Below are 18,260 nucleotides of genomic sequence, written 5' to 3'. Positions count from 1 at the left end.
TACTTTCCAAAAACAAATCAGGTTGTTCTCACAGGTATGACAAACAGCAGAGCGCAGCGCTCTGCTGAAACAAATGGATGTAATAAACACACTTAATTAACCTGTTTAACTCAATATTATGTTTCCACCCATCATATCTGACATCAGCGAATTACAACTCCCATAATGCATCTCTTGAAATCCACTTTGTGTCCTCAAATTTCCCTTTAATTTTAAATGCCTTTTAATACTCCAGCACAGGTAAAAAATAGCAACATATTAAAGTCAAATTGGACGCAGAGTCTTAATGCAAGACCTAAAAACACGGCAGACGAGCTCATCTCAATTATTGATCGAATATCTCATGCGTGATCAAAGGCGATCGCCTGCTTTGGGGTGAATTTAGGAGAAGTGGAACGCAGAGATGATGACAGGATGGGAAGATGGAATAGAGCGGGATATAGGCGGTAATGCACTTCTGGAGAGATGTAAGACGACCTCACCACAGGTATCCGAATGAAAGCGAGACCTCTGAGGCTTACTCCTGCACTCCATCTCCATGCAAATGCATTTGGAATTAGCTGGGAAAGGAGGGTAATGGAGAAAGCACCACGGCTTGGTGAACGCACAGACGCGTCGCTGTCTAGTACAGCAAGACTATTACACCAGATATGACTTTCAGAAAGTTTTTAATATGCATGAACCCCTAGTTGAGAGATGTGAATCCTGAAATCCCATTTTCCAAATGCATCTTCTCTTACTTGCATCAGTTCGGGAAAACTCTAGCAAATTGCAAAGTATTTTACCTATTTTTCTTGTAGCTGAAGGGTAAATGGACAATGTGATCAGATCTCATGACAATTCGTACGTATTTTAGGTAGAATGTGGACATACAAAATGCATATTTACTTACACTGTAAAAAGTGAACAGTTGGATCAACTTAAAAAATTACTTCAATTGGTAACAACTAAAAATGTTAAGTTTTTTCAACTTAATTTATTACATTTTTATGTAATAAATGTCAACTTAATTTTCCTAGGTCAATCACACTTAACCCTCAAAGACGAAGACAGCCGCCCGTGGCTAAAAATAACTATTGATCTTAAATGTTTAATAATGTTTGAACCGCTAATCCAATTTGAATGCTTTAAAAAGTCTCGTAATGTACAGAGTCTACTCTTTTCAGTGATATCTCATTTGGATATTCAGAGGCTCCGTAGTGAGCCTCTGAGCCAAACAGGAACAATTGTTGATGCTTAGTCCCACCCCTGTGGCCAGATTGGTTCAAACTGTCATCTATTCAACCAATAAACATAGGTTTTGGCCTTTTGAACCACCGATTAGTATGTTTCTTTGTAAATCTGAACAAACGCAAAGTGACAGAGCCCTTTGGCATAACACAAACCAAAAACAAGGATGAAACAGCAGTACATATCGGATAAAGCAATGGAATTTAGGTTTTCGCGTCACTATGCGATGTCCCGGTAAAATAGATTCGGACGCAGACTACAGCCAGCAGATCCATCTATTTGGTTGTTATATTACGTAACTAATTCTTATATAGTTTGTAGAGATTATTTGCACTATTTTTTTGGTTGCACTCTGTATTTGTCTCTCATTTTGTGTGAAGTTTGTGAATAATTTGGACTGTTTATTTATTTATTTTTTCGTTGCACAAGAAAATTTGTGCAATTTTCTTGTGTTACTTTCTACACTGTTCGCATTTATTGTTCATCCTCGGATTAAGAATATATTTATCTGAAAAAGTAAATTATTTTTCCTGCGTTTTGCTATTATATTACACTGTTTCTGCTATGACTTTACTCCTGCAACGTTTTTGGACAGGTCTATATTGTCAATAAACTAAATGGGCCTGTTTTTCACTGAAAAGCGCCTATAATAATATTGTAATAAATGGCTATAACTTGCTTGGGGAATGTTATATATAGACAATTTTATTTGGAAGTGTAAAACACCTAAATACAAATTTCTAAACAATTTAAAATTTAAAATTTCAGGAGTTTTTGTTTGAGTACACAGTAAAAAACACCCAATTGTTGCTAGCGTTTTCCCTAAAATTCTGGAAATTTACTAATTTTTAGAGAAAACAAAAGGAAAATTGTAATTTTAAATTAGCTAGACATAAAGTTCAAGTTATGTTTATAATGATACAGTATATGACAATTGATGCTGACTGCTAGAATAGGTCTGAAAAAAACAAAAACAAAGAAATATAAAGGTGCTTCTAGGTCTTTAAGGGTTACAGTAAATCATTTTAGTTCATTCAATCCTAATATTTACATTACACTAACTTAATTTAACTGCATACGTGAACAGTTGGATCAACTTATATTTTAGATGTTAACAATTGAAGTAATTTTTTTAATGTTTTTTCAACTTAATTACATTTTATCAACTTAAATTTTTCTAATTCAATTCAGCTGCATTCTTTGCTTAATTCAACTTAAATTGAATTTCTTGTTGAACCTGAAACTGAAATATTTAACTAGATGTAAAGTTGAGATACATTTCTAAGCAAAGAATGTACAATTCTAAGTTACAATTTGGAAAGCAGAAAGTCACGTTAAATAGACTCAAATAGTTATAGTAATCCAACTTACAACCAAGTTTACTTTTTACAGTGTACGTCTTTACAGACACTAAAGCATACAATACTGACGTATTTACAGCATCTAAATGGCATTTTTTCGGTATTAACAACTTAAATTCTGCTCTGCACCTCATACAAAACTATTGTATTCTACCAGAGTGGACTCTGGCTGCAATGCATCATCATTTGAACTGCTTTTTTTTTTTTTAACAATAAATAAATTATTGTGATTGCACTTATCTGTTTTGAGGGTGCACTAGAACATGCTCTCATTCTTGGTGGTTTGAAAAACGCATTATTTTTCACAAAATGTAAATTATTACAATAGCTTTCTCCCCAGGCTGGCACAAATGGCTCAATTAGTTCAGAGTTTGATGAAGGTCCGCCTTCCGAAAAATAAAATGTGTTGTGATTGGTTAGCAGTCCCACTGTGTTGCGATTGACGAACAGCTTAAACAGCGTCTCAGTCCTGCGTACAACTGCGCAAACTAGATTAAAGTGATTCTTACATTGTAAATATGGATATTTTTCTTACAAAAACACATCAGATCGCTAAAGGAGGCATTTACTGACCCCCCTGGAGCCATGTGCGGTACTTTATGGATTGACTATGGAGAGAAACACTTGTCTAGGCCATTCAGTTCTAAAGCTTGGGAGTATCAGGATCATTTTAAATATAACTCTGATTGCATTCATCTGAAAGAAGGATGCATGAAGGGTGAGTAAATATTATGCTACAGTAGTGTTGATCCTATCGTCAGCCTGCGAGATCATTATTAACATGCCCGAAACCAGCTCCAGCATTAGGCTAGTGAAGCTATCTACACTGTATGATGAATAAATCTCTTACCACACACTGAACACATCTACGGCGCGGCTCCGATGTGAAAACCGATAATCGTAACTCTAGTCAATGTTTGTGTTTACATCATCCCTGCTGAAAAAAAACAGCTAATACCAGCCTAGGCTGGTTGGCTGGTCTTAGCTGGTTTAAGCTGGTTTTAGCTGGTCTCCCAGCCTGGCCAAGCTAAGACCAGCCTGACCATCCTGGCCAGGCTGGAAAAGTGGCCAAAAGCCCTCTAAAACCAGCCTGCCTTCCAGCTATGACCAGCTAAAACCAGGCTGGTTGACCAGCTAAAACCAGCCAACCAGCCTAGGCTGGTTTTAGCTGTTTTTTTCACCAGGGCAGCTGCCCTGCGTCTCACTGACGCATCCCAGAAGCGGCTGTCAATGCTACATCGTTAAAGGCGAATCCCCCTCGTCGTCCCTCCCCAAATAAATAAATAAATAAACAAACAAAAAGTCAGGTCAAATGACTTTTTTTGAACAAATATTGTTACATAAACAACCATAAACAACACTGTTGTAAGTCTCACAAATCTAAACATACATAGGAATGGTCCCTCAATGTTTAATCAGGCGTAACTGAAAATTTACTTTTGGTTCAGTCAGTCATGGCTCTGAATGATTAATTCACTCAAAAGACATTGACAGTCTGATTCCAACTGATACCTGACCTGTTGAGAATCTTTTTGACTGATGCATTAAAAAGATCTAGCTCATGAGAGCAATTTTGCCATCAGCTGGCTCAAGTTGCCAGCTAACGGGAACCTAGAAGATGATAAGAGATCTGAGGAAAACATACACTACCAGTCACAAGTTTTTGAACAGTGAGATTTTTTTTAATGTTTTTTAAAGAAGCCTCTTCTACTCACCAAGCCTGCATTTATTTGATCCAAAATACATCAAAAACAGTACAATTTTGAAATATTTTTATTAGCAGTAACTGACCCCAAGCTTTTGAATCTTTCTATTCATCAAAGAATCCTGAAAAAAAAGTACTCGACTGTTTTAAATATTGATAATAATAATAAAAATGTTTCTTGAACAGCAAATCAGAACATTAGAATGATTTCTGAAGGACCATGTAACACTGAAGACTGGAGTAATGAAGCTGAAAATTAGCTTTGATCACAGGAATAAATTACATTTTATAATATATTCAAATAGAAAGCAGTTATTTTAAACAGTAAAAATATTTTAACAATATTATTGCTTTTGCTTTATTTTAGATAAAACAAATGCAGGCTTAGTGAGCAGACGAGACTTCTTAAAAAAAACATTAAAAATCTTAAAAATGAATAAAACATTTCAGACTGTTTTCAATGGCGACTAAATTTTAAATTATTGCCATAAACATTTTGTTGCATTAGCAACCATTTTAGTAACCTCCTGGAGCCCTGTCGTCTTTTAATATAGTGAGGAGAATTCTGTAAAGAAATGCTATAAAAGATATAAAACGCATGTTTTTATGCATGTAAGAAAGCCAAGCTTCCTGCACCAGTACTAGCTTAGAAGGGACTGTATAGTCAATCCTCAACTCTGACATGAAAAAACAGAGCCAGAGCTGAAAAAGATGAAGTCTTCATCTCCAAAAAGCAAAAAGCACTGGGGAGGAAGTGGAAAAAAACACACAAAGACGGGAAGCAGCTTTACAGTGATGTTCAAAGCATTCTGCAGCTATTAAACACATCGACAGCTCAAGATGCTAAACCCGCTGAGGTATTAAAACGCCTGCCTCTTTCCAATCAGCTCACTGTAAAAAAGACTGACCTTCTTTGAAATTTCAAATGCATGGAGATGAAATTGAGGCTTTTGCTTAAGAAGCTGAATGTGTGTAGGCTACAGTACGATAGGTACAGACCAGCATATAAACAAAGCTGAATTCAATCCTCACTACTCTCCACTAAGATATTCAGAGTTAAGTATGTAAGAGAGTACAGCTGTACGGTCCAGCCAAGATTTATTAATCCTGCATGTATAAATCAGAACAAGTCAACAAATGCATTCAGGCAAGGCAATCTGTACACAGCAGAGAGACTGAACTCCTGTATCAGTGGAAGTGTTATTGTGGAGCTCAGTTGTGCTGAATGCTCAAATCCCAAAAATGACTATCCGAATAAAAAGAAATGAAACTGCATATATGCTTACATGTGACCCTGGACCACAAAACCAGTCATAAGGGCTGAATAAATAAGCTTTCCATTTATGCATGGTTTGTTAAGATATGACAATATTTGGCCAAAAGATACAACTATATGAAAATCTGGAATCTGAGAGTGCAAAAAAATCTAAATATTGAGAAAATCGCCTTTAAAGTTGTCCAAATGAAGGTCTTATTAATGCATATTACGAATCAAAAAGTTTTGATATATTTATGGTAGGAAATTTACAAAATATCTTCATGGAACATGACCTTTACTTAATATCCTAACAATTTTTGGCATAAATGAAATAATTTTGACCCATACAATGTATTTTTGGTAATTGATATATTGATATATATTGATATATTTGGCTATAAATATACCTGTGCTATTTATGACTGGTTTTGTGGGCCAAGGTCACATTTACAGTACACTAATAATAAAAAGCTTGGGGTCTGTAATATTTTCTGCTTAAAACTGCATTTATTTTAATTAAAAAAATATTGTTTTTTAACTTAAAATAACAGTTTTCTACAAAAAAATAAAAAATAAAAATAATAATAATAATAATAATAATAATAATAATAATAATAATACTGTGAAATTTGAATGCAATTTTAAATAGTGGTTTTCTATTTTAATATACTAAATATATTTAATATAAAATGTAATTTATTCCTGTCATCAAAGCTGATTTTTCAGCATCATTTCTCCAGTCTTCAGTGTCACATGATCCATCAGAAACCATTCTAAAATGCTGATTTAATAACATTTCTTATTATTTTTAATGTTTAAAACATTTGTGCTGCCAATTATTTTTGAGGAAACACCAAATATTTTCTTTGATGGGTAGAAAAGTCGTAAGAACAGCGTGTATTCGACTTTTAAGATTAGAAATGTCACGTTTATTTAAAATAAATGTGTTGTTGCTGAATAAAAGTATTGATTTCTTTCAAAATAAATACATAAAGTAAGTATTTAGTATAAAGTGTGTACAAGATGTGCATAAGTTTTTTCAGGTATCAAAACTGCTCTAAAAATTATAGAATTGTATTGGTATTACTATCAAACTACTGTATGCAACAGTGCCACTACAAATGGCTAACTGAGAGTATTAATAGTTACTATTAGATAGTATAGAGAGTATTAATAGTAGCCTCATATGTGACCCTGGACCACAAAACCAGACATAAGTGTCTTTTTTAAATTGATGTATGGTTTTTTAGGATAGGACAATATTTGGCCAAGATACAACTATTTGGAAATCTGCAATCTGAGGGTGCAAAAAAATCTAATATCTATAATATCTATATTTATGACAGGTTTTGTGGTCCAAGGTCACATATACAGTACACTACTAATAATAAGTTTGGGGTCAGTAATATTTTCTGCTTACCAAGACTGCATGTTTTTCAGGTATCAAATTTGCTATGAAAATTGAAGAATTGTATTGGCATCACTATTGTATTGTACTGGCATAACTATTGTATGCAACAGTGCTAAATTGAACTTTAGTGTTACTACAAATGGCTAACAGAGTATTAATAGATTGTAGCCTCATATGTGACCCTGGACCACAAAACCAGTCATAAGTGTCAATTTTTTTAAATGCAGATCTATACATCATCTAAAAGCTGAATAAATACGGTTTCCATTGATGTATGGTTTGTTGGGACAGGACAATATTTGGCCGAGATATAACTACTTGAAGATCCGGAATCTGAGGGTGCAAAAAATAAAAATATTGAGAAAATCGACTTTAGAGTTGTCCAAATGAAGTTCTGAGCAATGCACATTACTAATCAAAAATTAAGTTTTGATATCTTTAAGGTAGGAAATTTACAAAATATCTTCATGGAACATGATCTTTGCTTGACATCCTAATGGTTTTTGGCATAAAAGAAAAATCGATACTTTTGACCCATGCAATGAATTTTTGGCTACTGCTACAAAACACTGGTTTTGTGGTCCAGGGTCACATATTGCATGTTCTATCTACGCAAGAACATCTTGGATGATGTTGTGAAGGTGCTGCAGAGATGGACAATGCATCAGGATGGGGCCTGTGGACACACACACACTCACCTACTGCTGACCAGCTTGGCTATAAAACCTTCATTACTCCTGCAATGAGGTGGTGCTCGGCGTGGAACAGAGGGCGACCAGGGACCCGTCTGTATCGCTGATTTACAACACACACATCGCCTCCCTCGGCCAGCTGAGGCTTTCAACCGCATCACCATCAATTCTCATTACCTCACATGGTAAAAAAAACACAGCCCTTTATACGGCATCAGGCTTCTTTCATAAAGCCTCATGGGCTTCTCCATCTGGTCAAGAACCTGTTTTGTGGCTTGTCCCTATACATGAATCCTTAGAAATATGAATCGACAGCCAAAAAAAGAAGGTTTTTCTCTAGTGTAACCAATCGCAACTATATTTATACACTATGTTAAAGAGCAGGTCATATGGTATTTTAAAGTGCCCTAATATTGTGTTGAAGTACCCTACAACAGGTTTAAATGGATCTAAAGTCAGAAAACATTGTAATTTTCTCAGAATATACATTTATACATGTCATTTGTCAATTATTTCGAAACGTTTCATTTGAATCAGTTTTGAGCGTAATGTCTGTAAACCCCTCCCTTCTGTAAACCTACTCTGCTCTGATTGGTCAGCTGGCCAAGCCTGTTGTGATTGGTAGAGAGAGGAGTACTTGAACAGGTTAGTGAGCGCTACCATCTGTGTTGCCAAGTCCTCAGTTGTTTTTGATGTCCGTGGGTTGAAGCAACCCCAAAAACATCATATTTAATCCCTGGAATGTGAATTTACCGGGGGAACCCTGAGAAAAAGCGTGTTTTTTACACACCGGAAAAAGTTTTTTAACGGGGGACCCCCCTCAAAATGCAGTTGGGCTAGTTTTTTTTAGCAATTGCGCGGGTTTTATTGTGAAAACCTAATGTGACTAACTAATGAAACAACTGTTTGCAAACCAAAATATGTCTAAGTTACATTCTTTATCATTAAACAAAGTAATTAGAACAATGACAGTTTGCATTAATCATCACATTTTTAGGAAATAGTGGATTCACAGTGAATTATTAGAACTATTTCAGTAAGACAATAACATTGTGGTTTACCTGAAAACCTAAAGCCGCACTAGGTATACATCACATATTAGCACAAACAACTAGATATTTTGAGCACTCACTTGAAAATGTACACATAACGTATCAATCGTACTTACAGGTTGTGGTTCGGAAACGCTTGTTAGTCGAAAATAAAGAAGATTACAAGCCAAAAAAGATAAAGGCCAAGATTAGAGAAGCAGTCCTCGGTAAAATGACGAGCACACAACAAAAGGTTTTAATTGTATTGCTGTGGTATCGTGGAAAAATTAATTTCAACACCTGATTCCACATCATTGTCTTTCGGCATTGAAAACAAAACAAACTTTCTTTCACAGAACTGAACACAGCGTCTTCTTGACATAATGTAAACACACCAACTAGCGAAAGTGTTTGTGGGCAGGTCAGAGTATATTTATTTCACGTGCAGGCAGGCATCTTTATTTAGCATGCACTTTTTTGATTAACACCTTTGCAGACTGTTTACGTTAAAGGATAGGTACGTTACAAACTGCTAAAAAGTTATTTTTTTGAAAACCCATGTGACCTGCTCTTCAAGAAACTGAGAAAATGTGCTCTAGTTCTGGAACCCATGTCAAAAGATCTCAACACCAGTCTATGATATTCTAGTCCCTAGATATGACTTGCGTCTCCTTTCAGAGAAAACCTTTGGCCTGTTTTATCATCCACCAGGTGAAATTCATCAGGAGTAGCTTAGAAAAGTAACAGCTCATGATTTGAGGTATCATTCTTGGTGTTGACACTGTACTTGGTGGCTTAGCCACTTAAACACATTCTTTATTGGGATTGTTAAAGTCTATTTTCCACAGGCTTAGTGTTTTATAAACTTCTGTTGTCTACAGTCTGCAGCTATCGGAAGTGATTGAGCTCTGTCTAAATCAAACTTCCACTTAGCATCCAATCTCGTAACAACGTCCTAATTAGATTGTTAATGATTGATCATTCAGGCCCTCGATAAAGACCAGGGCATCTGCCTTGATTAAGAGCCTGTTATTGCTATGGCAAATCATGTTAAGACCAAAGAACCCTCACTGTTCATTTGACCTCTTAGCTTAAGAGGAATGCTGACTGTCCTGCTGCTGCTACAGAAGTTTGCTTGGCTGCAGGTTCGCTCTGCTACGGCAGTATACTTGCAAACACTTAATGCTTATTCATCCATGGTACTAGAAAACTCTCTTATTCTGAGTGTTTGCATGAAGGCAATCACTCTGCATAATCTCCAACCACTAGAGCATCAAAACTGGCATGCACAACATACAAAAGCTCTTTGGTGATGAGTAATGTGTAATCATTTTTTCTTAATAACAATCTGATTTGATAAAATAAGAACAAGGCATAGAAAGACAACAAAGTATTCGAGAGCACAGTACAGTAGGCACAGGTATAAATTCTTACAAATAAAGGTGCTTCACGATGCCATAGAAGAATCTTTTTGTCTAAATGGTCCCATAAAGAACCTTTAACATCTGAAGAACCTTTCTGTTTCTCAAAAGGCTGTATGGTTCTTCGTGGAACCAAAAATGGTTTTTCTATGGCATTGCTGTGAAGAACCTTTTGAAGCACCTTTATTTTTAAAAGTGTAGAAATAATAAAAGAAACTTGGTAGGAGTTACTCACCATGAACCGTAGGTCGTCAAAGCCATTGAGCAGTAGCTTGCTCTCATACTGCGGAAGGCCTATATGCTCCAACCAATCACCGACCGGCTGTTCAAGTAGCCTCCCGGATCCACCTGCGGACAGAGGAAGGCGCTTGAGCAGCGAGAAGCCATTGAGACGGTAGCATCGGCACTCTGAGGAAGAGACGTGGCACTGCCACATCATCCTCGGCCAACAGTGCCGAGAGCACAAACACCAAGACGGCAGAGGCGACAGGATCCCGGCCGAGAGGTGTGGCCGCTCCCACAACAGGGGCGAAACCACGCTTGCTAAGAATGAAGTTTGTTGTCGGCGAATTTGAGAAAAAAAATGGGCCCAATGCTGGGATTGATCACAGATTTAAATTCCACATTATGCCCTTGATGAATCAATTTACATTGGAGAGGTTTTAGCAGTTACTATAAAGTACAACTGGGCGTTGGGACAAGCAATCATCAAAGTTTCCATTCAAGCCCAGAAATTGCCCTATGAATCAAAGGTTTGATTTTACAATCCAAAAAGTCATAGAAGACGATGTGCACCATGGTAACCAGTTTCCTTATAATCCCAGATAGACTAGTTCCTGAAAATGCGAAAATGTTTGCAAATCCACCTTTGCAAGTCCTAATTGACTGGGCTGTTTAATGAGGATAAGACGATTGAAAGTTAGTAGTTCCCTCATTGGGTGTCCATGTGGAGGTAGGCGCACAAGAAAACTATCCCAAAACAGTCATTACTTCCAAGCAATGTCTACCGATCCCTTGAAATGATGCAGAGTGAATCTTCTTGTCACCTAAGAGTGACTAAAAATTGCTATGGGACTCTACGGTAAGCCTGGGAACTCTTAAGTTGCGTACTGTACTCCTCATGCAAATGAACTTCTAATCCAATCTCTACGATAGCGCTACTTAAAAGCCAGGCAGGATTGCATGCCTTGCATTGCACAAAGTCACTCTGTGATTCTCAGGATCAAAGGAACGTGAGACGGTAGGCAAAGAGCAAAAAAGTCTCTGCTTGAACAAAACTCTTGATATCAACTTTATTCCACAACAAATATGTCTTACTTTGATTAAATTTAGATCCAGAAGAAGCCGATGGAAAAGACGGCACCAAATGTAAGCCTTGTCAATAAAGTCTGTGTAATCGAAGCAGAATTAAAAGCAAAAGCAAGTGGAAAAACCAATGAGAACAAGTATCCGCCTGAGTCATTCAACTTAATTAGAGACACGAAACTGCAAAAGTACAAGACTTGCTTTTCCAACACATCAAAGTCTCCCAGAGTCCTACAGAGGTCCGAACAGAGAAAGTGGGTGCACGTCCCACAATCAGTCAATCCTCAAGAGTACGCTGCAGACATCTCGATATCCCTCTAGTTCCTCGAGACATCGTGGCTGCTGTTGAATTAGTAATGCAAGGTCAGTAAGGTGTCTGCCGACCCCCCACCCTGCTCCAGAGAATGCCGGTAAAACTTGACACACTTGCGGTGCGGACGAGTCTGGATGTTGTAAGAAACGCAGCAGTAATCCCTTCAGCACAGAAGGTGCGGTCTCCCTGTTCAACCGGACGCTGTCAATTCTGTTCTGCAGCGCTTCTGCTCCGTCTCCTCCTTTCTCTCCCTCACTCTGGCTCTCCCCTCCCTCTCCCAGTCTCCTCCCCTCCCTGCCTCACTCTCTCTTCCCCTAAAAGAAAATGCGGGCCTGCTGTCCATTATCTACGGACTCATCAAACCTTTGTCCCGTTCATTGACCCAACCAGGACCATTACTCTGTCGGCAGGGTATTGTTGATTACGGTAACAATATTAGAGGCATTGATTCAAAAGACAAAGAATGGGAAAAAGCCAAACGGTGTCTACCCAGAAAGCAAAGCACAAACAGCAAGGCATATGCAGAGCTTCTAGGCTGGAGGATGTAGCTCTGGGTTTATTGCCAAGCTGCGGGGCAGTTCTTCTTCTAATTCCCCTGACACTCATGCATGTTAATATTTTAGCACCTTTACCCACAAAACGGACAAACTCTGCCAACAATCCTGTTGCAGGAGTTTATTAATGAAATACTGTGTTGTTGATGTTACAAATGCCTTTAAAATGAATTGCTAAACCGCAAGTTACAGAGTTTTCCAGTGGTATTAGAACAGCTGAGCCAAGTCTAAGTTCTCTAGTGCACAAAAGGTGATGAATTTTCAGACATTTTGACCAGAGTGTAGAGTCTCGAAGGTATCTAGATTGTGGTTTGTTGGCCTCAAACAAAATGTCCCTAGATATATTTTTCCATTTCTTTGCTTATCCAAAAATCCTAAGGCTGATTTCAAGCCACATGATTTATGGTATTATTTATGTCCAAAGCACAAAACGTTGTGCCTTTGGGCCTTCGCAGTATAATACTTTGTTTACAATTCTGTTCAAACGTCTAATATCACTATGATCTGAAGTAATAAATGCTGGCTGCTAATAAAATTAAAAACCAAGAGTCGTGTCCAAGTAGGATGCCCGCAGGAAACAGGAAATGAGGTCAGAGGCAGTGCCACGTGACAGAGGACAGAGGAAGGACTGGTCCTCTAGCTACAGTAGGCTTTGCACTTATATGGGCCAATGAACCCAGTTGGAACACAAAGGCCTCTTGCAGAGACACACACCACTTGAAACAGTGTTTACAGGCTTTAGGATCAACTGATATGAGAAGGGTGCTTTATTCAAGGCTTAATCTTAAGAACAGCAGCTTTCCCATCCATTTTTTACGCTTACAGGAGCGAATGGTACGGCAAGCATGACGTCCTCTTTGGTCTGGATTGCTGTAGTTTTGTTAATTCCAGAGGAAGGTCAATAAGCTGCCTCCATACAGAACAAGGTCACGCATCACCAAGGCGGAATCGTCAAGCGTCTCAGCGTCCATTGATTTAACTCTCAAGTGTCCCCTCGTCCTTCAACGGCACACTGGGATTTCTCATTCTCCATTTAAAGGGCCAGCCAACCCCATATCCCCTGTTCACTAATGTAACTCTTCTGGACTTGGCCTTCGCTCTTCTCTTGCCCATCAATAGGTTATTGAGTTTCGTTGCTAGATTGCTCAGTCAGGTCTAATTTCATAGGGAGGGAAGCCGAGGCGAAGACAGATTCTCATTTAAACATACGATCCAGAAAGACACTTGATGGTCAGCTACAACCAGGACACCAAAGAGAATATAATGAGAATTAAACAAAAACAAAACCTTCTCTCCTCTTCTCTCAATTAAAGACAAGCTTGCTCATGAAATATTGAATACTGTTTCCAGGCCCAAGCTTCTACTCCATTTCAAATGAGATTCCTATCTCAACAGCCATTTATCAGCACATCAAAGCTGCACTTTTAAAAATCACAGTGAACACAACAGTCTCTTGGCTCACAGTGTCCTGATTCACAAAATATTACTTCCTGGCCAACTGAGATTTGAGTATGGAGATAAAGGTTAGGATCATGGTTTTTCAGTAATATTTACAGCACACCATGAGCGCATTCCTTGTACCGTTGGTTGTTTGTTTTAGGTAACTAAAGGAGCGTTTGGGAATGATGGCACATGACGTTAGACTTAACAACTGGATAGATGTTATTTATTACATGGCTCTCTAGGATACTTGACTCTGATTGGCACGACATTCTGAGATGTGTTATTCCACAACAACTGTCATCATAACCAACTGATAGCGCTTCTTTCACATCGCTTGTATCATACCGCCACACTCTCTCTCCTTTTATTCATACGTAATTGCTATCATCTTCCCTCAAGTTATTGATTGTATTTACTGTAAAACGAAACCAGGGGACTATTAATAGTAGGCATGTGGTAATAAAGTGTTAAAATGTTCTCCTTTAACATTACAATCAAGGACAAATATCTTGTACACTATAGTGGATTTAATATAATAAGCAGGTAAGATTTTAAGATGCTTTGTCCTCGTCTTTATTTATGTGGTGAAAAGCTGTGTAATTAGTGATACGACTGTGCATTACGCCTTTAATTTACGATCTGTCTAAACAACTTCTAGGCTCACAGCTGTTTGTTAGGAACTGTTTTCCATTGTAGAAGCTTTGCATTTAAGGAGGTAATAAAATCTTAAATCTATATTTCGTGTCTACTTAAGTAGATTTGTAATAAGTGGGGTAATGTACTGTACATCCATCCGGTTGTTATCACAGAATCAACCCCTCAAAGGATTAGCTCACTTCCAGAACAAAATTTCCCCCTAATTTACTCCATTTACCCCATGTCATTCAAGACGTTCATGTCTTTCTTTCTTCAGTCCAATAAAAATTAAGGTTTTTGAGGAAAACATTTCAGGATTTTTCTCCATAAAGTGGACTTCAATGGGGATAAATGGGTTAAAGGTTCAAACTGCAGATTCAGTGGAGCTTCAAAGGGCTCTAAACAATCCCAGCTGAGGAATAAGGGTCTTATCTGGCGAAATGAAGGGTCATTAAAAATAAATAAATAAATAAAAATTATATACTTTTCTTTTTTTATCACAAAAACACAGGCGGAAGTACAGACTAGGCCTGCCTTCAACTAAAGATTTTTCTGGTCGACTAGTAGTCGTTCATTTTAAGCATTAGTCTACTATTAGTCGCACGTTTATTAATAAACCATATAAATCATAATAATGAACCTTCAATTGCCTACACAGCCTAATAACCGCTCAGGCATTCGCATAAAGCTTGCCACAGCATACAGACAGAAGTAATGATTATGAATGTGTCAGGGAAAAACAGTAAGAAGGCTGCATTAAAGTTTTAATAATGTATTGATAAACTAGTGCTTTCTTTGTTTTCAGCTGAAGAGATGAAGTCGGCGACGCTGACTTGGCGTCTCTGAATAGTGGATGCACCTGTATGCATGTTTCATACATTATATAATCTGAGAATTTGTTTTCTATTTGAATTGGTTCATTTAAAAGTAGACATTTCACTCTATATATTTTTCATGTCTGTAAGGCAAGTATACACAGAGTTTTAAAGTTTCATGCTCAAGTTCACAGAGACCAAGACTGCAGAAAGCACATCCTGTTTTCTTTATTTTACAAAGGCGCAACGTTTCGTTGTTATTCTGAGTGCACACAAATAAACAGAGTCTTTACAGATTCAAAAGATGTATTACTTTAATCTGTATGACCAAAGAGCAAGTGACCGCACCAACGCCTCCATCTGTCATGCTACTATTTAGCTTCCACACTCCGCACAGCCACTTCAATAGCGCGCATTTTTCTAGGTTAACATAAAATTGAGCAGCCATGTAAAAGTTGCAAAGTCATATTTGAGGTTGATGAATGATAGGTGAATCTTTGTATGTCCTGCCCAATGTATTACGTTACCACATAGACCAGCCGTTAACCATCTGTCCATCACAGACTGCGTGACTTCGCCACTTCCTGTGGAATTTTTTTTCTGTGACTAAGCAACTAATAAAATTTTGGTCGACCAATGGTTAGTTGACTATTAGGGGGCAGCCATAGTATTGACCCCATGTTTATAAAATGAACATGCAAAGAAAGTCATACCCCTTTACAAAACAAAGTTCCCCTTTACAAACGAAGATGTTGGACGATTTTGAAGTTGAAGCCTACCTTTTTGAACCGAAGTACACAGATTAAGAACTAACTGTGCATGAGCTTTTCAACATTATTGTGTAATGTGTGAAGATAGTGCAATATATATATATATATATATTTTTTAGAAAACGACCGATAATTTTGCTAGATACGATTCTTATTCTTCAACATCATTTAGAGCCCTTTGAAGTTGCATTGAAACTCCAATTTGGACCTTCAACCCGTTGGCTACCCCTGAAGTCCACTATATGGAGAAAAATCTGGAATCTTCATTTCTTTTTGACTGAAAAAAGAAAGACATGAACATTTTGGATGGGATGGGGGTAAGTAAATTATCAGGAAATGTCTGTTCTGAAAGTGAAGATCTTGTCAGGGTTTATTCTGTGATAACTCCAACTGTATGCACACATGAGCTAGTCTGAAATTTCATATTTTATTTGAGGGAAGTAATTTGGGAGAGAGAGTGGGATTACGCATGCACATGATTGACAGAAACTCCTTGCGTCTGTCAGCTGAACAATAATAAAACAGGAAAGCATTGTATAGATACAGCTGACAAGATGAAAGAGCATCAACATCACATACCTGTGGCAGGGCACTCCTGATCTTTGGAGAAGTCGATGCCAGCACCAATTAGAGTCATGATCTTCTCAATCTGTAAGAGAAAAAACGAACGCTATGAAACAACCAAATGAAAGCACTTACCACAGTGCAATGTGAAAAAAGCAGCTGCGATTTATGTTAAAACTTTGCATTTATGATTTCCCAGCAGTGCAGACGAAGCAGTAATGCAGCAACCAATCCGACCGAGAAAACACCATCTATCATCCCAAGGTTATAAGAATCATGCACAATGCAAATAAGAAACTGCAAAATATCTTGTTGCACCAGCCCTGACCAATACAGTTACAGGTGCAGTGAAGTTCTTACCCATTAATCCAAACACCCAAGAAAGTAAACACCAAGACATACAGGTAAACTCAAAAACATGCAGGGGAACAACATGTCCAAGATGTCATTTCATATAGTCACCATCATCAATCACTAGTCCAACCAGTTAAATGTCAGACTACAAGACACTGTCTAAAAAAAACATAAGGGTAGGAGTTCTGCCTTGCATCCCGAATATATCAATGCAGGACATTTCTGAAAGTTAGCAAAGTCTTGTAAGCAACTCTTCACTTGCAGTCAGCGTTCATTGATCATGATGTCCACACCCTCCAGTGATTGACAGACTGCTGCGGTGACTGAAAGGACACTGATTACATAACATCAGCACCGTCTGGGTTGTCATTGCACTATGGGGATTCATTAATTCAATCACGAAACCTGAATGCAATAACTTCAAAAACAGGCCGCATCTGAGTCCGTAAGATTAAGATATTTGTCCTTAGCAGTTGTGTGGAAGCAGCTCTTAATTCTTCAGTACAACAGTGGAGTTATGCAACGTGAAGACAATGGAGGAGGTGACGAGGCATTTAAAAATGACGCACAGGAATTATTTTAATTGGGGGATAATGCGTCTGTGCGGCTGATATTAAACACTGGCGGAAACTCAAATAATGAACTATGAGTTAGTAAAAGAAAACGGATCATTTTAAGTGACAGCAAAGCTGCCGAGCAATAGCTTATCCAAAGTAGCAGGGTCAAATAGAGAGCGGTAGACAGAGAAAAGGAGAGAGGGCTTGAATCCTGCCACCACCGCCAAGAAAAGCTGGCCGAGAGAGAGCTGCGAGAAGACACTGACAAGGGTTGCAAACTTTTAGTGACAGACAAATATTTAACAGTTCTATCATGACTTATCCTTGTGTTGTTCCAAACTCGTATGACTGACTTTCTTCAGTGGAACACAAAAAAAGATATTTTGAAGAATGTTCATGCTGCAAAAGCATTTATGACCATGGACCACAAAACCAGTCTTATGTAACATGGGTATATTTGTAGCAATAGCCAACAATACATTGCATGGGTCAAAATTATTAATTTTTTAAAAAGTCCAAAAATCATTGGGATATTAAGTAAAGATCATGTTCCATAAAGATATTTTGTAAATCTCCTACCATAAATATATCCAACATTTTTGATTAGTAATATGCATTGCTAAGAACTTCATTTGGACAACTTTAAAGGCAATTTTTTCAGTATTTAGATTTTTTGCACCCTTAGATTCCAGATTTTCAAATAGTTGTATCTCGAACAAATGTTGTCCTATCCTGACAAACCATACATCAACAACAAGCTTATTAATTTAGCTTTCAGATGGTGTAAAATCCTTATGACTAGTTTTGTGGTCCATCTTTGTGGTCAAATATGTGATGGTA

At 37.7% G+C, this 18,260-nt stretch overlaps 1 protein-coding gene across 3 annotated transcripts in view; it reads right to left on the bottom strand.

Moving 5' to 3' along the window:
* Nucleotides 1-18,260, bottom strand: part of LOC141291688 (ankyrin repeat and SAM domain-containing protein 1A-like) — a 116,302-nt gene that overhangs the window by 33,661 nt on the left and 64,381 nt on the right. For all 3 annotated transcript variants that reach the window (XM_073823847.1, XM_073823848.1, XM_073823849.1), the window contains 2 exons: nt 16,525-16,594; nt 10,345-10,457 (listed from right to left, as the gene is read on the bottom strand). In XM_073823847.1, coding sequence (XP_073679948.1) covers nt 10,345-10,457; nt 16,525-16,594 — 183 coding nt within the window. The remainder of the gene's footprint in view (nt 1-10,344; nt 10,458-16,524; nt 16,595-18,260) is intronic.

Source organism: Garra rufa, chromosome 18 (genome assembly GCF_049309525.1).
Source record: "Garra rufa chromosome 18, GarRuf1.0, whole genome shotgun sequence".
Classification (NCBI taxonomy): Eukaryota; Metazoa; Chordata; class Actinopteri; order Cypriniformes; family Cyprinidae; genus Garra; species Garra rufa.
The sequence above is the reverse complement of the archived record's forward strand: the minus strand, read 5'-3'. Positions and strand labels throughout refer to the sequence as shown.